Source organism: Anoplopoma fimbria, chromosome 13, assembly GCF_027596085.1.
Source record: "Anoplopoma fimbria isolate UVic2021 breed Golden Eagle Sablefish chromosome 13, Afim_UVic_2022, whole genome shotgun sequence".
Taxonomy (NCBI): domain Eukaryota; kingdom Metazoa; phylum Chordata; class Actinopteri; order Perciformes; family Anoplopomatidae; genus Anoplopoma; species Anoplopoma fimbria.
In genome coordinates, this window is record NC_072461.1 from 4741763 (window position 1) to 4765497 (window position 23735).

Here is a 23735-nt window from a genome sequence, read left to right on the forward strand (position 1 = left end):
AGAGCCGGAGTATCATTCAGCGAAAAAGCTCAATGTAGTTACTGTATGTCTGGTCCAAACCCCGGCTCCGAGGACGTGCGTTAGCGTTGTGTCTCCATCCAGCTTCCCAGTTCCAAGTAAGGCATTTTCCAGGATAAACTTCTCTTCTTATACACAGGCCACAGCTCAGTGTGTGTGTGCGTGTGTTGTGTTTGTGTGGTGGGGTCAGGTGGCTGGAGGCTACGGAGAGCACCCGTGCCTTGCCGTCTGTCCAAACAGTCACCCTGTCCCTCCCAACACTTGAGCACGGTCACATGGGGGGGCTCACTCAGCGTAAGAGGGATTACAGTTGAGCGGGGAGCCTTACATAACCTTGTAAGATCCCCCTTTGCATGATCGAAGTTTCACAAATAGCAGCCTTAGAATAACACAAAGCACTGTTTTCAAACCACTGGGCAGATTGAGGTAGGTGTGGGCTATACATAACCAACGTGCGGGTGGCGTGACTTGAAGAAAGTCTGCTTTTGACCGCGAAGAGAAGAACAACTCAAGAGCCAGGCAAGTAAAAATCAAGATCATGACTGCACACACCGTCAGTTAAGGTGGAACATTAACTGAAGAGGAGTCAATAAGGACAAGGGAGATATAAACGATCTCTTAAGTCAAAGTGAGTGATGAAGCACATTATTGAATACTCATATCTTTTTCTCCACACCTGCTAACAAGTCAACAAAAGATTTAAAAGTCTAGTTAATAAAGGGATAGTTCAGGCTGTATTTAGAAACGGCTAGTGAAAGCACAGTGGACTGGACCTTGGTCACCATGTGTTGAGACTGTTTTGTACTGCATGTGTTTGACGTGCAACAACAATAACAACAGCGCCCTGGCACTGCCTGCATTTGTTTGTCTAAATGTGACTACGCAGCATTGCATAACCCAAATATTCACTCTTTTCCAGCCTATGGCAGCAACCGGACCTTGCTCTGGCATTCGGTTATTCTGTCTAATCACATGAATATTCCTACTGCGTCTACTTATCCCGTGAACAATGGCCAGCTTTGGTGAGGCACCTGGTGTAGGCGCAGGCTGCGGTCCACCACCTATAGAGTGCTCGCCCCCACATCTCCCCACTGAAGACACATTCACCAAATAAGCCCGCGGACACATTGTCAGGACAAAGAAGCGGCCAGTATAACTTTTCAACCTGGAGCAGGTGTTTACTGACAGACTGTGAGGTGTTCTCATAAAGAGTGCACATAGTCTTATGAAATCTTTCATATAAATATGTTGTTCTACAAAAACAACACACAGAAAGCCACATTTTGCTGAAAATAACTGCACTCTTGGGAAAAGACTGGGATAAAAGTAGGTTAGCCTTGAGAGGCCCAGAGAAAAGCCTGCAGCTCAGGAGCCAGAGAGAGGCCTCTAGGTGTTCGTGGAAGGCTTTAGAGGAGATGGTCACAGTGCTCACCCTGGTTGACAGTGATGATGATAAACAGCTTCACAATCTATGTGAAGCATGGTTCAACGATGTGGCAACAGTTTGAATGTGGGTTGCAACTGTTGCTGCAACAAACTTCTAAGTGTTTCTGAGAATTTACTCTTGGCAAACGATTCTGGATGTGACAGCTGTTTCTATTTGGAAGTCTTTCAATGTGACGCGGTTAGACAGATTAATTTACTGTATGATTGCCTGTCAGAGAATTACCACTGTGGGAATTAAAGTCCAGCCCGCTGCCACCGACTGGCAACCCACATTACAAGAACGTGGCACCAGGTATGTAAAGAGAAACAAACAGAGAGAGGGACAGGAAAAGCAACAGGCAGCATAACAGAGGGATGCCGTCCATTCACAACATCACTCTCTCCAGCAGGATGTATTAGCAGCCTGGGGTGACGATGAGGAGGTACTGGGATTTGTAGTGATGCATTTGTATTGTGGGCCCAATTGCCAAGCAGGATTATGACAGTATGTCTATTTGTTAGAGCGGCAACAAACTATTATCTTCCCCATGAATAAATCATTTTTTTTTCTTTTTTTCTTTTGATAAATTCATCTTCCAATAATAGAAAATATCAACACAGAAATAAGTGAAAAAGACCAATCACAGTTTCCCAGAACCCAGACTGACTTTCCTTTATAATGACTCAGAATAACTGATCCATTGCTCACCTAACTGTAGTACAGTTATTAGTTTATAGAATATTATTTTATCAATTATTTAATTAAAATATTGCTTTGCTTAGTTTTCAGACAAAAGTAAGAGTTTTTATGTCATTTTAATTTTGTTTCAGGATAAACAAATAAAACGTTACATGCAGCTAGCCAGGACTATTAAAAAAAATTCAACATTTCTTGTCCTTTACATACTTGTTAGGCATAGATTCTATGTTCATTTTAGCTTTAGCTTCCCACTCCTCCCCACAATCTGTTGTTCCTGCAGTGTTGAACTAAACCATTTCAACACGTTTCGTTTCAGTGTTGCTGTGTTTCTCCTATTCTGGCTCATGGGAGCAACAGTCAAAGATGGACACACCCAAACTTGCTCCCACAAAAATGAGTTTGTAACATATTTTTGGCTGTGTTTATTAGTAGTGTCAATTGGTGATATTAATACTTAAAGTATGATTAAATATAATTATAACAGCATGCACATACGTTTGCATTGTGGCTGTGGCACAAATATAACTAACATGTCTCCCTTACATGGGGACCTAAAAATGCTCTTAACCGATTAAACCCGTCTTTCTGACTCTTCCCTTTGTGAATGGTGCAGATGCTGTGCACAGCATAGGAGCTGTAACGCATGATCCGCCAACAGCCTCGAGAGTGTACTGGCACCACGCTTGACCCAGAACACACACAGAGAGAGAGAGAGAGAGTGAGAGTGAGAGAGAGAGAGAGAGAGAGAGAGAGAGCTTAAAAATAGCCCGGTCACAATAATCCTAGCATACGCAAGCAGAGTGCTTGACGTTGTTTCTTCAGAGAATATGCTTATTCCCTTCTAAAAATACAGTCGCTGCCCCCTCTAGGCAGTGACGCAATAGCAGCACACGCCAGTGCACCTTGCTCATCGCAAAGCAGCATCCAATGTTCCTGCTTCTGTTTTGACAAAACTGAAGCCAACCATAGCTACAACAAGCTTTGAGTAGGACTGTGTATCTCTACCCACCACTGCTTTTTCAGCCCGTAAAACGTGTGGCCAGCTGTGGCAGGACCGTGCACCCTGAGGTGTATAATGCTACGACTGCCTTACCTGCGACCCAGAAGGTAGGATGAACCAGGCAACAGTATTTCATTACATTTTTTTATCCGTTTCGTTCATGCAACTCCAGAAATAAATAAAACAAAAAAATTAGATTCACAATCAAAACACAAGTCTATTTACACATTCCATGACCTAAAAAGAGCAGGAAGAAGAAAAATCTTATTTGGCCTGCCCCTAATGAAAATGTAAATAAACAATAGAATAAGAGTGTCTGTCGCAAACAGTTACTTACAACAAAAAACGAATCATGACACATACACAATAATTCATCATCAACTAAGAAAACAGCTTAGCTGACACTTCATATTGTCGATTGTTTTTTTTTTCCTCATACAGTTTCTTGAACTGAAATTTATCTATACAACCCTTTTATCATTCTAAAGAGAATTCCACAGTTTGAAGCCAACTACTGAAAAACATCTGCTTTAGAGTAACCTGTGCACACTGGTGCTTAAAATGAAATTCCCTTCTATGGTCCTTGTCCTCTGTACAAACAACTTTTGGTTTGTACATTTTGGCTTCGACATAACTAATGATGTCTGGAACACAACTAAATGGAGCGGCTAAAGCTCAGCAGATCGGATCGTCCTTTAACCACGAGGTTCGGGGATTTATCCTCGGCTCCTACTCTCTGCATGTTGAAGTTTCCTTGAGTGAGACACTGATGAATGTACCTGTGTGTATATGACGTAGAAAATAAAGTTTACATTTGCCAATATTTAGGTCAATAATCTTGACTTAATTGACGGTCTGTTGGCGTTTACTCTGGAATCAACTTTCTGAAAATGTCTTACTACTCTTTTCTAAAATGTAAACAATGCCTTTATCTTGCACATGTAGGCTATGTTTTTCCAAACAGTAGTTCAACATACACTTAATTCACTTTTCAATCTATTTAAATACTGAATTGAACAACGATACTAAACTGCAGTAAAAAGCTTATTCAGGAGCAAAGGTCTGACAATCTAGCATCTTGTGGAATTTTATCAGGTAACATGATGCTTAACACCACAGGAGGCATAAGGACATTGCATGTAAACCTAGTTACATCCGTGTGACTACTAAAGCTAAAATAAACAAACAAGCGATCAAAGATGCGCAGATTTGCTCACTTGTTTGACCTAAACCGATGTAATCTGCCTACTCCACAAAGTCTGGATTATATCCACCACAGAGTGGAGTTTCCCACTTTACCCAAAACATTAAATAAACCTTTCACAAGATCCATTTTCCTCGCCACCCCAGGCATCACAATAATGGAAAGTGGCATTGCTAAATCTGTCTGAAGGTGCGACATATCTTTTAGGATTGAAAGCGATAAGTACAGTAGACAGGTTAAACACAGGACAGAGAGCAACAGCTGGGCCTTGCTGTCAACACGAGGCACAGTACTGGGCGGGAGGTGTTGACTCACAGGAGGCTTCTTGGTGGTGCTCCTTTAAATTTAGCCCTGTTTTAGAGAGCGCCACTGAGAGGCAGAGCAACACATGAGGTGGTGGATCCCAGAGGAGCTCAAGGAGGGGGAGCAGGGTTTCCCTCATTACTGACCCGAGGCAAGTCCCCGTTAAAATACAAGTGGAAAATGTTAGCCCCTGGACTGCCTAAAATAACATAGATCAGTTTCACACAGCATCGCCTTGACATTGCTGAGACAACTTACGCTATGACAACCGCTGCAAACACATCCTCAGCCTGTGACAAGAACCCTTGATTGAGTCGATGGGTTTATCCACCGATCCAGTTAAAATGTCAAAAGGCTTTAAGACAACGCTCCTCGTGCCGGGCTGTGTTTCACATTCCCAGGCCAGAGAAATGGAGTTTACCATGCACCTGCAATAACTAAAGAGCCCTTGAAGCATATTTCAAACAAATTAGACCTATCTGTCCAAAAGAGTATCTATTAAGGGCAAAAGATGAAGCATAATTGATCAGGGGTATGACTGGAATAAATATGTGGCATAGATTACTGAATACCCAATTAGTTTACATTTTACACAACTTGCCCACTTAGGGTTTAATGAAGAATGGGATATGCATTCTTTCCTCCTGATGGACTCCTTTTATCCTCATCTATAAATCTATCTAAGATTTTAAATGTTAACTTGGAGAGCTTCTACTTTTATCTATACCACATTTGTGAATGTGCAGGGTATTACTCATACATTTTATCCTCGATACAAGATACTTAAATCATTTTAAATAGTCCATGGGACAGCGCCTAGAATATTTCCATTTAGTATACGGGTGTAGTTTGGTTGTAGGCTTTCTGACAAAGGCCATGTTTTGTTTGTTGTTTGACTTCAACAAAGCACCAAAGGGCTGAGCAAACATTTGTCTTTTCTCCATATTCAAAAAGTGGTCAGTATAGTTTGTATGTTATACCAGACAGTGTGCTCAAAGAGAGGAGGAGCAAAAGTGGGGAAAACATCTAGAGTGATCAATCATTTAGACAGCATTTGAACTGAGGCTGAGCTTAAAAAAAAAACAGACAAATGCAGATACAACATAACGTGATCTCCTAAGATCAGATCTTTAGCATCAGAGATGAGGGCACCACAGAAAAACGCTTCAACAACCTGAGCCATCAGCGTCACTAGCAGTGCCATTAGCCGGCATAGTGGTATGATCATGTAAAAATGTAGGGGATAACAAACAAAGTCACAATAAATAGCGTTGCATCATCTTATGCCACACACTCTACAGTAAGCTCCCATGATGTGCCCTAAGGACGAGGCCATCACTCCTCCTGTCCCTCAGGCCCGTGCTCCTCCACAGGCTAAGGACGGAGGATGCATAACCTGCCCTCATTCTTTACTCATCACCATCCAAGGGGAAGCTAAAAATACTTGACACCCTGTGAGTGTTTCACCTCCTTCTCCTTCTCATATAAAGCAATACAAGATAATAAAACAAGGTAACACTTGAAATATAGCTGTTGCTGCCGTTTCCTGTTCTTTCTAAATAACCTCAAATATGTGGTTGGTTGTATATTGAGTTTGAGTATATGGCAAACATGAACTCACGCCAAGGCAGATCAGTAAACCTCATTCAATCTGAAGCATTGAAGTTTAGATTAGATACCACCACAGCATGCAATTAAAAATTATACATAAAACTGGTGCCCAGCGACTGCAGAGAACTTTAAGCTGCTTTAATACGTGGAGGCATTGTTTTCTTATGCCTCAGTGGTGCTCATCAGCCCACCACTTTCCAAAACGGGCCTGTTACATACCGGCTCTAGCTCTAATCAACGCCACGCTTCACTCAGTTATGTTCCAAGGTTAAATGAGGATCTCCCCTCGCTGTCATTCTCTCTGAGCATTCAGACAGCCTAACTCAACTGCGCAGAGAGCAGTCTTATGTAACTCAGACAGACACTGAAGAGGAAAGCATTGCTAGCCTAGAATTTTGTCCATCCCATTAACTAATTCATGTAGCAACGGACCACAGGGCAAGATATGCTTTTGTGGATTTAGATTATCTCTCTCAAACATCTCCATCAGCTCCTCTATGAGTTTTCGGGAGGAACAAGATGCTGATTCAAATCAAGGCCCCTTAAATGTGGAGCCTGTTGTTGAGTGCTCGCTCACTACTGATGGCACAAAGGCTTTGAGGAACAACAACTAATGGATTTCCAGCATCATTGCCACTAGCGATCTGTCACAATAGTGCAAAGTGGCTTTGACTACATGAAATACTACAGTTATATTATTGCAGTGGGACTATATATATATATATATATATATATATATATATAAATATATATAAAATATTTTAAAAAAATATATATATATAAATATAAAAAAAACATACAAAAAATGTAATGTAAAATGTTATTTTCTAACATCTGTAAACAGCAAAAAACCTTACACCAAGATAAAGATAAGGTTTCAAATACAGCATGTGTGATTTTACATTTTAGAAAAAAGTTGCAGTTTTGTGGCCACTGGAGAAATATAGTTGAAGCATATAAAATAGATTTTTAAATTGCCACAAAAAACTTCATTAGCACTCTGATAACTGACAATGCAACTTTTTTTTTTAAATAACTGTGTCAAAGAAGAGAAATGAAATGGATAATATTCTACAAAAAGGCCAAAATCTATTCCCTTTCCTGCCCCTTTATCCTCTCCATCATTGCTTTAAACGGGGGGGTTACCATGGAGACACAGGGCTCTTTCCTTATTGGTTGCCAAGATTTAGTCAGAGTGACGAGAAAAGTAGAGACCAGACGCTGCCAGGGCTGATACTTCTTTCTCCTGTTTCTCCTGTCTCCACTTTCACTTCTGTCTCTGATCTTCCCAACCACGGCTCATTTCCACAGCTCTCTTGTTTCGGTCTTCTGGCTACAGTGTCAGCTTGCAATTTTCACTGGTTCTAATATATCTTCAAACGAAATATATGTTACTGTGATATACTGTATGTAGGGGAAAATTGTAGAAATAGAAATACAGTGGTGGGTGTGCTACACGTTAGTTAAGGTGCAGGCCTAAATTCAGCAGGCTACATGTGAACTTCACAAACCTGACATGATGGTTTCAAAGTACTTTGTGTTTATTGCTAATACTGTACTTGAATTAAACATAATAATGTCAATACAAGTCTGCTATTACATTGCTCGGGGGGTTAACATGCTCAAAACAACGACAAGTTTCCTTCATATAGTTAAAATGAATCCAGTAGACCACTAATGACTCCCTTTTCAACAATCCTCGTAGTGAGTGAGAGGAATATGGAGAAACACAGGAGAATACAAATACTGAATTGAATGAATCCTTGGGATGAAATCGGTCTTTGTGCCCTAATTTATCATGCTTTAGTCGCTGAGAGGAAACTAGATCTGAATACTTAGGTGTGCATTGGGGACAGAGGAACAGAAAAATATGCAAGCATCAGATAAAAAAGTATTTTAGAGAAACAGTGAGAGATAAGGAGTGAGAGGAAATCTTAAATAGTGTTTGATCTGTATTTTTATCAACACAGAATAACTCTTAAATGTTTTGGCAAATTAGCTTTCATCAAGAAAGCAACAGTAATATAAAACTGACCTCTCATTGCTAACTGCAAAAGTCCCAGCCCAATTAATTCATGAAAGTAAGGACAAATCAGAACTCTGATCTTAACATAGCAATCTCCAGCTGTCTCATCTATTGCTTTAATACCTTGATTTCTATCAGTATTGAGTTTCTGATTTAAAGAAAAGAGTCATCAGTTCAGTGTGCAGGCCCGTGTTCATTAAGAGGACGCCATGCATCAAGGCAAATTAACTGTCAATGTTAAGACAGCTGCTCATTAAAAGCTGTAGTCGTCTGCTGCCCTTTCGTGAAATACCTCAACCCCTTACGTGCAGCAGGAAAATGTGCACAAACAAAGTTTTCTACCCAGTGACCGAAGACAGAGGCTGTCTCTCATACTGACCATAAAAGGCCATTTTCGAAGATGCTCATGGTCCTATGACTTTGTTTAACATTTCACTGGGTTCTGAGGTCAGGTTGCAGCTCTCTGGAAAACCAGGCTTTATCACCTTGGGATTTTCTTATCAGAACAATAAAAACCAGAAACTATCTTTCAGACCTATACCATAAAGGATTCTGACGTCTCTCACACAGGGACACACCATTCTGAATGGAGACGTGGATCTTTGTCTGGCACATGGAAGCAAACAATGGGCATAACGCCATGAGACCTTCCAAAGGAAGTCCGTACAGCGGGAGGAAAAAAGGGACAGAGGTTAGGGTCTGAAGGAGTCTATTTTTAGCCTCAGAGAACTCAGGTGCCTGCGGCCAATGAAAAAAAAAAAAAAAAAGAAGTGTGGGTAAAGTGACATGAAGCTGCAATGTCACTTTCATTTTACATGATCTATGTGAGTCAGAGAGCACTGCAGGGGTTGGGGGTGGGGTGCAATAAAACACAAACAAATAATAAATGGTATATATGGTCCATACTGACATCGAAACACAAGAGAAATGTATAAAAAGGTTAAATGTGGACACAGGGAAAACGCCAGCAGGAAGAAGTACACTAAGCAGCACTTCATTTTGAAATTCACAGCAGACTATGATCCTTGCAGATAAGATTAGCTAATACATCATCTACTGGGACTTTGCCTCAGAGAAGCAGATATTATTGCATCTTTCAGCTTAAGAGCCAAGAAGTTTCCTGGTAGAGAGGGTGTGTGTCAGAGTGTCTCGATTTCACCTCGAAAATCACCACCTAACAACACCCCTCTTCCCTGACAGGATGCACATAACAGACTTCATTCCTCTCCCATAAAAATGGAACTCAAGTAAGGACACAGGAAGGTGGTCAACTGCTATAAAAAGACCTCAGCTTTTCCAGTCCACCCACACTGGTACAAAAACTGGTGTCCAAAGGGACAGGGACACGGCACAGCCTGCACAAAGCGTTCATCTTTGTCTTGTTTCGCATACAACGGCACTGTAGGAGCATTAGCAGTGATGTGTCATTCATCAGCTGGCTCATCAGGGATCAGTGGGGACAGGTTGTACCCCTGTTGTCCAGGTTAACAGCTCAACACCGACATTAGCATCACCTGCTTTGTTTAAGGGAGCTGAGGCGGGAAGGGGGGTTGTGGAAGAAGAACATAGTCTGTGGAGCTTGAGGTGCAGAGAAAACAAAATGTTCCATTCAGTGCTTGGCTGGCACCCAGGTGCATGATGGAGGCTCATCTGAAATACTGTCATGAAGAAAGTAGACCTTCAGATAACCAGCCAGCTGGCAATGCGTCCCTGTACTCCCCTAAGAGGACATCCTAAATTGCTTCAAACCCCTATGGGTGCCCCAACGTTTGAAAAAAAAGGTGCCCATACTCATCTTTGCTCCGCACAAATATGTTACTGAATAGTGAAATTGTTTCAACTTCCTTTGGGGAGCTCTGAGAAATCTTTTTCACTTTTAATAGGGATTCACCAAACAAATCTGCCCATCATCAAAGTTGGCCAACATTCAGTGTAAATATAATTTTCAAGCAGTTCCCAAAAGACTCGGTGCCGTGCAGTATAATCCTTAAGTGTGTGTGCAGTGCAGTAAGTAATGTTCCTCATCTATCCATCATCATAATCCAATTCCAAAGCAGACGTCGAGCTGATCATGACAATGTTTCAGCTGAGTACAGTTCACTGAAGAGAAACTTCCAGACTAAAAGCAGACACTTTTTTTTATTTTATTTTTTAAATCACCATTCCAGATTGTTCAAATCATATCTGTATTTCAGGACAAAACATTCAAGCTTGCTTATACTTAAAACCACTGTCCTACGGTGTTAACAGTTAAGAGAATTCCTGTTCTAGCACAGTTAACAAAATAAGTTCATCTCATGTCCTCTTGCAGACAATTTATCAAGACCAAAAGGATATTTTACAAAGTTGCCTTGCTGATGATAAAACATTTAATTTCAGTGTAGTGTTCAAAGTTCCTAACATCAAATGCACTCATAACATAAAATCCCCTCTGGTGCTGTCAGTTCCCATAACAATCAGTGTTTATTGACTGTCAAAGAAATGACGCCAATATGACATGTTGAACGTTTGTACCCAGGAGTTATCAGCTGTGGGAAAAATAACTTATGACTATATTATGATAGGCTTGTTGTGAATCCCGTTTAATACCTTCATCTCATCCAACAAACTGCATTCCTACATTATATGCCAAGCTTTAGAGTTAATACCATAACAAAGTAATCACAGGAAACCATATGAACATTCACCTACAGTGAGAAATGAGACCCAGTCGCTCAGTCTCTGTCACTATCCACTACATTTTACCACTGCCTGCTTGTCTTGGCTGACAGTGATTATGTGTATATGGTGGTTGGGGACATGATACAGGAGATCAACACACAAAAGTCCATATTCTGGTAAAGAACCAAGACTAGACCTCTCCACTGCTTAAATAGCCAAACTATCAAATGTTGTGTAGAAATTAAACATAGTAACACCAATATTCACACAATTTTACAAAATCAATGGAGATGGAGCAACATGAAGAAAATGTCAAATTACAACACAAACAGGAAAATGTAGATTTGATTGTATGTTATAGTGCAACACAGTATGTTACAACAGTTAAAGCCACATCGTACAAAACGTTAACTCCCCTCAAATAGCCTCATATAGTTCATGCTACTGCGTTTGTACCTGATGTCTCTCTGCTCTTCCTGTGACAATAATCTCAACTGTTAAGTAGCACAAATAGTACATACATGGAAGCAAAAGATGTGGTGAGCAGCTGCATACGTCATTCGAACGGTAACTGACAGGAAGTGAGTCTTCCTTGTTTCCTTTACTAAAATGGCTGTATATTCGTTTGTCATCTGTATTCTTAATAGCGACAGGATTGTTCACTTATGATGTAAGACAATCAGAAGAAAACTGAGGGTTAAAGTACACCTGAAGACCTGTGACATGTAAGAATAAAAAAAACTCTCACAAAGAGTCCACGCAGTGCTATGATTACTCAAACACATGCTCGTAGGCTACAGGCTCCTCTGTCAGGAATTTTCCACTCCACACAGTCACTCAGACATACAGCATATATTTACATATTCTCACAGCCTTTTCCTCCTGACCATCAGGAGGTTGTCAGGCACTCTTATTACTGTATTACATTAGCAGAGTGGTGGGTAATATTAGTCTTAGGGAAAGAGACCTGTGAGACATAAATGAGCAAACATTAGCATAGTATCTGAGAGCAGTTAGAAATGATTATCCTCATTGCAGTGCCTCCAGTTTGCTTTATGAGCTGCCTAAAAAAAAAAAACGGCATAGCAACTGCTTTAATTCAACAAATATAACTTGTGAACATGGAACAAAAAAAAACCACCACGTCTTGAAATCACAATTGTACAGACAATGGACTGACTCATAATTACCTGCACTCTTTCTACCATACTGTGTTTGTTTGGTAGGTAAAATTCTAGAGACATCTGAGAGTTAAAACGCTATTACATTTCAACATCTCAACTACAGTCTTTTTCTTGATTTACTGTAGATGCAGCAGAATAATGAAAATACTGATTAATACCAGGTAAACATGTAAAGGTCCATGTATGGTTATCCTAAAAACTTCTGGACTGTGTCAAACTTCAATAAGAACATGGCATGCGATTAAATTTGCAATCCTGAAGCTTCAAATCTAATTTTCCAAGAAATAACTCATACAATATTTATACTGAATTAATATTGGAAATGTGTTGAAAGAACTCGCTTAATTTAAAAATAAAATAAGTTTTCAAGTGAACAATTTTCTGAGTGAGGGTTATTAACATCCACCTACTTTTAATTAATTAAACTTATTTCCTCATAATAACAATAAAAAAAGCCACATATTACTGTCACAGAATTGCAAATATAACAACATTATCTATGAGGGTAAAATCAATGCTGCCTTGTGAGCGCTCTCAAAGATTTTTCTAAGCACTATATGCACCTTTCTGCCTGTCTGCAATGCTGCAAAACACGTTTGAGAGAACTGCCATCAATTCACTTTGTTCTAATGGTTTGAACAACAATGAAAAAGGAAATGCATTTTTTTGTAAACATTTGTAAGTGTATATTGCAGCAAAAAGTCTGTTAAGTTCTTTGCTTTGAGAATTCCTACCGATTTTGCTGTTTTATTCTGATCTGACCAAAAACCAATATAGAGGCCAGTATAGTCAGAAATTGAGCAGTTAACACCTTATTTAATTAATAAACATGAAACATAAGGCTTGCATTTTGTTGGCCATGTGTGATTTGACAAAAATACTGTCCTAATTAAACATTAATTAGGCTGAACATTAGGAATGAGCCTGAATCAGACCTATCACTACTTTAATAAACTGCAATGACTGTGAAAGGGACCACACGTCTTTGCTTCTACTCAGCTACAATTTTGAATGTAGGAATAAAATCATCATAGAGATTTTGAAATTTGCATTGTCAACAAAGCCCTGCCCATGAACCACGGACAGGTGTATGAGTGTATTTTGTTAGTTGGAGGGAATGAAGGCCCAGACCAGAAAACTGGTTAGGCAGATATGTTGTGGAGCTGCCGTGTGTACAGACACCTCCACCAGATCTTAAAAGTCACAACAGGTGTGACTGGTAAAGGGGGCTGTGTCCAGGCACGACAGGAACACTGAAATTGTGATGCTGATAGCGATGGCCTTCCCTTCAAGCAGTCTGCCCTTAATCATCAGAACAGCACTTGAACAGAAGAACAAGCAGCAACATCAGCAAATTGGGTCATGGCGTAGTTCTTTGTGCCAAAAATGAATGCCATAAGTAAATATCCTACTGGTCATCGACAGCTTTAGTGTGTGGTAATCGTTACAATCAGCAACAAAAACAGCTACGCACGCTTCAGATCAAAAAGAGAAACTTAAGTAATGAGTCAGTCTAAAAGTCAAAATCCAAAATTGACTCAGAAGATAACAATCTGTGTAAACATGAAGCACAGAGTTCAGGAAAGACAAAAGATTGTACTTGCAGTGAAATTCAGTACTCCAATTTCTGCTTTCATGTTATTAGAAATGATTAAACCAATATAATCTTAAAGATCACAGATCAGCTGATGCAGAGTGCTTTTTATAACCCTCACAACCGTTATGGTTTCAATGAGGCAGGTTTTAACATGTCAGAGAGAGAATGCACCCTCTGTGCGTATTACTTCAATCTTCTCCAGGAACAACACAACAACCTACCATGGTATGTGTTTCCTGTGTTGTCTTATCTTGCTCTTATCAGGCCGAGGCTCAGGTCAGCAGCACAGAAAATCTCAACACTCGTCTCAGATTGGAATCCTAATTCAAAGCCATACTGCATGCAATGTTGGGGGGGGAGAACAACAACAGGGGGTTCCAGTGGAACGGCCATGCAGAAGCTCCTGTCCTCATCGGAGCAATCATCTGGAGAACAGACGCCACAGCTTCAGAGTCAGCACTGCCTCCATGACTCACCCAGGCCCTGCTGAGTCAAGTTGAGTGACTCTTGATGTTGAAACTCATTATGTCTTATTGGAAATAGATACCCAGGGTATACAAAAACAAGCTGGTGGCATGTAGGTTTGTAGTTAAATGAAAAACAAGCCCACAGCAACCTCAGTCAAATCTGGGCTCTCTTTCCTTCATTTCCAAGGGGACCTTCTGACTGAGGTAGAAAACCATGGTGAATCAACCTCAAACACGCTGCAGCAGGGACATGGGTCGTAAATACACTCTCACACCCGGGTGTCACTGGAAAGAGTAACAAAAGAGCAAGAGCATGGAGCATGAAAGATCCACAAACAATCCCATTTACGTGGTTCATGTCAACATGTTGTTAGATGACGTGCATAAGCCCGCTTACAGGAACATGTCAGGAGGAGCAGGACTTCTTCAGGCCCAATGAGGAACACAAAGTGAGCCTCCACAGATGTAATGGCGAGCTGTGGCAGCACATGGTGCCTGTGAGAATGACTTAACATGGCGATGCATCTCAGGAGGGGGGTGATCAGATCTGAACTGGAGTAAACTCACCGTCAGTTAGTTACCTAGCAACATGGCAGCACGGTAATGACAAAGTGGTGGCTCTCAAAAGCTCATCACATACCTGGACCTGATGCCCTTCAGCGGAGGAGGACGGGGTGCGGGTACGACGTGTACGGGCGACACGTACAGACACATCATCAGCTCCAAGGACCGCGTCATACGAGATCAGCCGCCGTGCAGACCCGTGTTTACTAAATCTGTCCACAGCATTGCGCCGGAGAACCGCACGCTGGGTTTCCTCAAACGACAGGAAAAGGCCAAAGTAGCTATGGTAACGTTAAAGATGTCCGTCCGCGTCCACGCCGCCCTCAGCGGGAGTTGCTGCAGTGTTGCGCTCGTCCCGGCGGCGGTGAGTGCGGCGCCTCCGTCCACAGAACCGGGAAGAACGGGAGAGGAAACGGACGAAGAGAACCCGCCACCGTCAAATGTCACTCCCCGAGTCTGAGCTGCGAGACTTCACAGCCCTCCTCTCAGGCACGACGCGCAATACTGTCAAGGTTACCCGCGTAAACCACGCTTCCGGTACGATTTTCGAAATAAAAGTCGAGAATGTCACACAATGCATCTATCTATCTATCTATCTATCTATCTATCTATCTATCTATCTATATATATATATATATATATATATACACACATATATATATATACATATAGGTATATATATATTATATATATATATATACCACAATATATACATATATATATATATTCAAACCCATACATATACATACTGGCATATATATATACACATACATATAGGTGTCATATACATACATATGAGAAATATATATACTAACCCCATATATACATACATGCATATATATATACACATACATACATATATACATACATACATATATATACATATATCATATACATACATACATACATACCCATATATATACATACATACATATATATACATACATCATAAATACATACAACATAATATCCCCATATATACATATGATATATATATACTTGAAATGATCTAGCCATTTGCAAATAACAAGGTAGTACAACATGTAAACCACACTTTGGTGTTTCAGTTTTACCTCTTTACTTATGATCTCATTAAACTTTTTTTTTTCTTTTTACAAAATTGACATGAACACTGGCAACAAGGAAGGTCTTGGGTATATAATAATGAGAATAAATATGTAACAACATTTAAATCATTCCCTCAAAACTAAAAAGAAATATGGTTTGAATTGACATCAAACACTAGTTTACAAGATATATTTATAAATATATATATACACATACTCCAATATACCACGAAACACTATGCTGATTGCACCTGTCCTACAATAAAGTCTCATTCAAAACGCTATAATAAGGTCCGGATAAAACAAAGTCTTTGTGTAGTGATAAAAATCAGCAGCACAAACGAATTTAGTATTTTATTCTGAGGGAAAAGTCACTTAATTTCCGGTGTTGGTCTTTCCTTCCGCAGGTTTGACGGACTTATACTCGCTCAAGTTCAGATGAGCAGTTTCGATCGTGGGGCGCCCCCTGCTGGCAGCGGAGTGTATGGTCTGAACTGGTATCACAAGTGGTTACGCATTTCCGCAGGCAGAGGCATTATTATTGGATGTAAAATTGCAAAGGTACATTTATAGCAGTCGTGTTACATTCATGCTTGCAGGCAGTTATAGTCTGGCATGTGGTTATAGAGAAACCTACTTTTACTCAGTTCATCAACAGTACTATTTTTTTCATTTATTTAGGTTCATCTGCTTTGATACTGTACATTTATTGTCGTCAACTCATTTAGTAAAGTAGGAAAATTAAAGATGATATATTTTTCATATCTCAAGTCATGGATAGGATGTCGACCACGCCAGTCTTTATACATTTATAGATATAGTTTATCACTAATTATACATAATATTGTATCATTGTACTAAAAATCTATTATCTGGCAGAAGTACTTACCTGCATCTTTTTATGACAAAAAAGCAATGATGACTAATCCTGAATTTTCTTCAAGTTTTGCAATCACCACAGTTTGGAGTTACTTTAAATACACAACTATTTTGTGGTTGACCACATGATTGTGAAGATGTCTGTTTCTGTTAGAAAAAAATATGTATAAAACAGATTTCTTACAAATACTTCAGGTCGCATTGTATTGGAAAGGTGAGTCTTTTGCAAAGTCCACGAAAATGACATAGTAAAGATTGTATTGGTCCAAAATGAGGGTACGTTTTAATGTGAAAACTACAGATAAAGTGCACGTAATTAGAAACGCACCACCCCCACTGCGATGTCAGAGCGATGTCATCACAGTTCATCAGGGAGATTGTCCTTTCCTGGTGACCTACATACTTTCCTGATTTACTAATTATAGTCATTGTCGAGAGAGAGAGAGAGAGAGAGAGAGAGAGAGAGAGAGAGAGAGAGAGAGAGAGAGAGAGAGAGAGAGAGAGAGATATTACAGAACAGTACATTTGTTCCGGCCATATTAAACTATTCTGCAACAAAAAAAGTTTTTACAGCATTAAATGGGCATCGTTATTACATTAATGTTCAGGAATCCTTAAGAAACTAATGAGCATACTCCTTCCACAAGTGTTTGGCACTGCTCGAAGTGATGAATATTAAATAATGAAAATAATAAAGCTGAAATATAGTTTACAGCATTAGATTCACCATCAATAAACAAAACTGCTACTGTCTGTTAAAGTGGCTGAAGTAAGTTAGCCTACCAGAGACTATAGCCTTTGAAAACAATAGTCTATAGCCAGCAAAACCTTGAGATAGTGACACCTTTGTGAAATTCGCAAGTTGTAGCATATTATTTTTACACATTGTCGATATAAATTGATATCCTTCCTCATCTACTTAGGGATTGCATGTGATTAAAAAAAACTCGAGTGAATGTGAATATCAAAGTCACATATTCAACAGAAAGAGAGCATCACGTTTTCTTCACACCTGGTGATAGTTTGTGAATCATCCTTCACTGCAATCAGGCACCAAACATGCAAAACATGGCCTTGATAACTTCAATTTCTATCTCCTAAAAAATAACCAACATTCACGCACAGTCTTGCTTTCAAAAATCCTACCAGAGAGAGCTCAAACCTAAAACTCAACTGTCAACATTTTAAAAACATGTTTTTAGTTTCCTACCTGCTGGGGGTTTGTTCATAGAACCGACACACGGTGGCGGCAGAGGGTCAACGAGGACCTTTTTACTGGCCACGAAGAAGAAACACGACTACTGCCGATTGGATGACTGTTGGCGGAAACGAAGAAGAAGAGAAGATTGAACCAAAACAGACATCAACACACGTTGACAAGACCGTGAAACAGACGGGGAAATGTCATAGTCTACAGTGAGTCTTAACTCCTGCATTGACAGCAGTTTTTGGGGCAAATTATTTATAATCAATGTTTTGTAACACACGTGTTGTCTCTCACTTTGTTTTTACATTTAAATAGATGTTGCGGATTTTCCCGTCCATCAGCTGTATGTGTAGTGTGTCCAGTCGGGTCATATGGGGAGGTCCTCCCGGTGCTCCTCCGCTGCTAAGGCCGCTCCCACCTGGACCGACCTGTGTTATGATAGCCGGTAAAAAGGACCTGATAGACCTCCCTGTCCTGAACGAGGACGAGCTTGAGGAGCAGTTTGTGAGAGGATCTGGACCCGGAGGACAGGCCACCAACAAAACCAGCAACTGTGTGGTGCTCAAGCACATCCCCAGTGGGACTGTTGTGAAGGTTAATCCTGTCTTTAAATCTCCCTGTGTGTAACTGTCAACTCTGGTGACTACTGCACCACAAGTTGTAGATATTTGGTGAATAAATGACAAGAGTGTGAGAGATATGAATTGTTTAACCTTGGAAACCTCAGTTGACAAATCAGGCTCAACTAAGCTTCCATAGCTGTTCTGATGCATTTAATCATTTTTACATAATCTTTAGCGACAGATGCCCAGTTGTCATCGAAATGTAGATGTTGAAATTAAAGAACATCTTGTCCAGGTTGGCTTAGAAGTTGAGATTCACAGTGAAGTTCTTTAAGTATTTACTAACCATGTTAAAGTAATTTCTTGTACTATTTCCCCTGCAGTGCCATCAAACCAGATCTGTGGATATAAATCGAAAGCGTGCTCGGGATATCATGCGAGAGAAACTTGATGTTGTTTATAAAGGAGAACTCAGTGAGATCATTGTAAAGAAAAAAGAGTCTGAGCTGAGGAAACAAGAGAAGAGGAGGAAGGCAAATGAAAACCTGGAGAGAAAAAGACTCTTTAGAGAAGCTCTGGCTGTGGACTCCAAACCTGGAAATGACACTGTTTAAAATGTTTTAATGGAATATAGAATGAATACATTATTACTTTATAGGTTCTGTATGTTTTATGCCTACACAGACTGGATAACTAAACCTGGAAGGATGTACTGTCAACAGTTATATAAACAATATTCCTTATATTTGTATGGCAGTTTTCATGCAAAGTTGCATTACAACAAGATAAAGAAGAAGACTGGAGAATAAAATGACAAAAAATTATTATAAAATTGAGTCAATAATGTTGTCAATGTGCAGTTCATTCAAATCTTTTAATGCTTGAATACGTAATAGACGTTCTTCAGAAAAAATAATATTAATTGGGGATGCATAATACTACCTTTACCTGTAGGTGTTATTTGACTTAGATACATATTTCTTTAATTTAATAATTTGTTTACTTAATTTCCTCTCACTCATTTAAATTGTTAGTGTTGTAGTCTTAGTTTCAATTCTGAATGTGTCCACACAATAGAGCCTTTTCCTGCTGGCTCATTTGATTTCATAACATTTAGCTGTCTGACCTTAACCACTTGGGCTTAACACAAAAGACATGACCTGTCTTGGAACCAACCAATCTATGTGCCACTGTCAGTTGTTCCCTAATTAGCGCCTGCACCAAAGACTCACAGTTTAGATACTTGTCTCAGCATGGGACCTTGTTTGCCCAGGGGTGGGCATACCCAGGCCACACTGCCTCCTTCTGCTCCATGTCTATATATATATATATAGTTGAAATAATGCTGTAAATTGATTTTATTTACTTATCTTTATTCATCACACTAGCTTGGGTAACGTCATATGAAATGTAACATTCTCCAGATTGTATCAGGCTTTTAAATGCTGCTCAGTACTATTTATACCCAAAACACCTAATTTTCTATGCCAGACATTATAATTGAATGATAACAATTATCATAGGATTGAATTAATTAATTTAATCCAACTGAGATCAAGATATTTGTGCAATGTATACATGACTGCAGCACAGTTTTGGTGGGACCATAGACTGGATGAGTGGGACACATACTGTGTCAGCTTTGTTGACCGGCCGTGTGATGGTCAGAGCTGCAGCCAATGAGAGAACTACTTTCATACTGGGGGCCCCGCCCACCTGGACAAATCAGCCAATGAGAGGCGTCGTACGGTTTTTAAATCCACCACGCTCACTCGCTTTACTTTGCAGCGTTGTGGTCTGAAGTTCTTCATTGCAGCAGCAGTGCCTCAAGGAAAGTGAGGAGCCCGTAGACACAGGGCAAATTAAAAAGACTCCCCGTCCTCTCATTGTATTCTGGGAGCTGACATGGCCAAAGGTAAACTTCCTAAAGGGTTTTCGTTTTTCCGCACAAGAAACAGAAGCGTTGTTTAATGTGTCGCTCATGCCAGCTGGCCTAAATATAGGACAGACTTTTAAAAAAACATGAAACTGGTCTTTAATTAGAGTAGTTTTAATAATACTTGCTTGTAAAAGTCGGCGTTTGTATCATGTAATATAAACGAGACAGCAATGCTTACATTTATTTGTTTCGTGTTTTTAAAGGGAAGAAAAGTGTGCTGAAAACCGACAAAAAGCTCGAGGACCCTGTTGAACAAAAAGTGGCCTCACGGAAGGAGACAAAGGAAAACCAACCTGCAAATAACAAGGTATGTTTCTGTTGTTTCGTTACACGCTTTTGTGTTTGCAAAATATCGTTTTTAGCCACTCCCTGTCTTAACCCACAACCCGAAAGGTAACGCTATAGCTGCTGGGGTCCTGCCCCAGTTTGACGTCGTAGTACCGGATATAACCGTAACCTAGAAATGAGCCTTTCAGGCAAAATTGGCCTAAAAAAACAAGTGTAGGTGTAGAAAGTAAGTGCACCCATATGTAAACATTGTCACTAGAGGAACTGCTCAATAAACAGCACGTACACTAACATTGTACAAGGTTGATTTCCAATGAGCTATAAGCATTTGAAATGAATAATATAATCCAAAATCCACACTATATATTTATTTATACCTGGCACTCTCATTTATTAACTATCATTTTTACTATCATTTAATCCTAGTGCATATGCCACGAATCAGACATGGTGCTGTTATCACTGTAATGTTTACTACTCCAGGTGGTAGCAGGTAGTGGTCATGTCTTTATCAGCTGGCAATCTGTTCAATTTGTTTTCTCACATGCATGTTGTTAGTGGTGGTAGCACAAATAAAGACATTAAAACACAATCTGCAGCAGCTAAATGGTTCAAAACACAGCCTCATAAGATATGACCTCTCCTGTAATTCATCTTGTTTAATTTAGGTGAATGTGTATAGTCTTCAGGTTTACTCCGGTGAATGAAAAAGTTTCAAAATTTGTATCTTTGCAGGATTGCGTAGGTACAGTGCCGTCAATTTTACAAAGTCTACAGAGTCCAAGGAAACCTAGATCCCCTCTGAGCGACAATTCAAGCATGCTGATCCAGGAGGGGAATGAGTCTGATGCAACTAATGCAGAAACGTCAAAATTAAAAAAAGGTGAGTACGTAATTCATGTTTAAAACCGGTTCAAATCGGAAATGTTGTCGTTTGGTCATTTCTATTTCATGTGATCTTCTATTTGTTAACCACCCCTATGTTACAGTATGGTCAGCAGATCCACGTGTACAACAGAAACATTTCCTGTGCATTTGAATGGTAGCAGTGTTGTGGTGTTTCATAAGACCCACTATCTTATGAAATAATTTAACTTTTTTTTTTTTAAGGAACTTCACTGTGTTGATTAGGGCTAAATGTTCAGGGCAGCTGTCAATTTCTGTCTTTGTTTCTTCCTCTAGACAAACCAAATGAAATAAAATCTGAGAGTTGTGAGTCCAAGGAGCAGAAGCCTGAAATGGTTTGTCACAGTCATGGGATCAGAAAACAATCCACCGACCAACCTGAGCAAAAAGAGTCAACCACGCACACAAGTGCAAAGTCTGCAGCAGACCACAAAGTTTCAGCCAAACCTCAGAGTAGAACCCGTCGGAAACACGGAGCAAAAAAGTAAGCAGAATAACAAAAAGCCTGTATCATTACCAAAAAAAGACATGGGCGCTTTCACAGAGAGTTGCACAATCAAAATGTCTTTTACTTTCATAATGTCTCTTCTTTTCAGGACGGAGAATAAAGCTCCTCAAAACAGAAAGGTCACAGACTATTATCCCATCAGACGAAGTAACAGAAAAACAAAGACAGAGTTAAAGGTCTGAATGAAATTTCTTTTTCTGTGGGTTGTATTATTGCTGACTTCTTTGTGATAGTTTCTATCATGCAACTCTATATACCCATAACAGAAAGTTTGACTTTGACCCACTTACTCAAATTGTCAACAGAGTGAAGAACACAGACACATTGATGACCTGATAAAGAATGACATTGAAGAAGGACTGCAGGTATCATTTAATAGTACTTTATATGTACTGTGCCCATTGCAGTCCAAATATGTTTGATACATTTCACCTTGTATTTTTTATTTTGATGTCCGAAATTTACAGTGCTCCCATTTAACTGATGTTGACGGCTGTAAATGGTAAAAAAATATGTTAAGTTACAACATAATTCATTGGTTGTGTTTAATGGCAGAGTTATATATGTTATTTGTAACCTGTGGTGTGCATTTGCAGTATTATCTGTAGATTAGTCATTTATGTGACCTATATTTTAATTTTCTCCTAAACATAATTTTTGGTTATTTAACCAGTCAGTGATTGATACTTAGTTTGGGCAAAACATCACTAACCAGAATGTAAGAAATCTATTATTTTTGAAAGTAGTTGTAAAGCAACCTCTGCACCATGGCTAACTGTTTTATTTAACACTTTTTTGCTTTTGAATGTCGACAGATCAAAAACATAGAAGGAAAAGGAAGAGGGATATTTGCTGCCAAGATCTTCAAAAAGGGAGAGTTTGTTGTGGAGTACCATGGAGACCTACTGGAACTAGCTGAGGCTAAAAAAAGGGAGGCCCAGTACACCCAGGATCCACAAAAAGGCTGTTACATGTATTACTTCCAGTATCAATCCAAAACGTACTGGTAAGTCTAAACGTCACCACCTTGAAATAGGTTAAATCATTGTATTTATTTTCTTTCTTCAATTCATCCACTTATTATCTTTTCATCTGATCCAAGGTTTTGTTTTTTTTAAGACTATTTGTTATGCAGAATAATTTTACATACTTGAGCTGGGTTGCATGTCATACCCCTCTCTCCCCCCCTATGTTTCCTGTCTGTCTCGGCTGGCTGTCAAATAAAGCAGGGTTCTTACAGTCACGAAAAACCTGAAAAAATCATGGAAAAAAAATCTATTTTCATGCCTGGAGAAGTTTTGGAAAAATAAATAAACTCCGAAAGCTTTGAAAAAATCATGGAAATGCTTCACGAATACCTGTATTATAGAGTATATTTGGTACAGTTAAGATCGACTCAGAAAATGTATATTGGTTAAACGTTATTTAAACTTGTGGGCAGATCAGTTACGTCACTTGTGGTGTAGTTGTTCCCTGCTTGGGGTAACCCCAGACTCAGACCTTGTTTTTCTTATTTTTAATGTATACACACACAGGTGTCTCAGAGAATGTATGGTCATGAAAATGTCTAAGGAAATTCGTTCTTCTAATAAGCAGTCTCCAAGTAAAAAGACATTTC

General features: G+C 39.6%; 3 protein-coding genes across 6 annotated transcripts in view; 2 read left to right on the plus strand and 1 right to left on the minus strand.

The window, feature by feature from the left end:
• LOC129101781 (membrane-associated phosphatidylinositol transfer protein 2-like) overlaps positions 1-18000 on the minus strand; it is a 40854-nt gene extending 22854 nt beyond the window's left edge. Inside the window, exon 1 of one of the 4 annotated variants that reach the window (XM_054611704.1) lies at positions 17917-18000. The gene's annotated coding sequence lies outside the window, so the exon portion shown is untranslated. Of the gene's footprint in view, positions 1-14836; positions 15266-17718; positions 17798-17916 lie in introns of those variants that run through there. The other 3 variants (XM_054611703.1, XM_054611702.1, XM_054611705.1) reach the window with 3 other exon arrangements.
• A 31-nt stretch (positions 18001-18031) lies between these two features.
• On the plus strand, positions 18032-19297 carry mtrfr (mitochondrial translation release factor in rescue). The gene is made up of 3 exons (XM_054611707.1): positions 18032-18122; positions 18229-18507; positions 18860-19297. Exons 2-3 carry the CDS (start codon positions 18229-18231, stop codon positions 19088-19090), a joined length of 510 nt encoding a protein of 169 aa, XP_054467682.1. The 5' UTR covers positions 18032-18122; the 3' UTR covers positions 19091-19297.
• A 949-nt stretch (positions 19298-20246) lies between these two features.
• kmt5ab (lysine methyltransferase 5Ab) overlaps positions 20247-23735 on the plus strand; it is a 4001-nt gene continuing 512 nt past the window's right edge. The window contains exons 1-7 of the mRNA XM_054610615.1: positions 20247-20391; positions 20619-20722; positions 21439-21586; positions 21886-22093; positions 22206-22293; positions 22423-22482; positions 22933-23123. Coding sequence (XP_054466590.1) covers positions 20382-20391; positions 20619-20722; positions 21439-21586; positions 21886-22093; positions 22206-22293; positions 22423-22482; positions 22933-23123 — 809 coding nt within the window. The 5' untranslated portion in view covers positions 20247-20381. The remainder of the gene's footprint in view (positions 20392-20618; positions 20723-21438; positions 21587-21885; positions 22094-22205; positions 22294-22422; positions 22483-22932; positions 23124-23735) is intronic.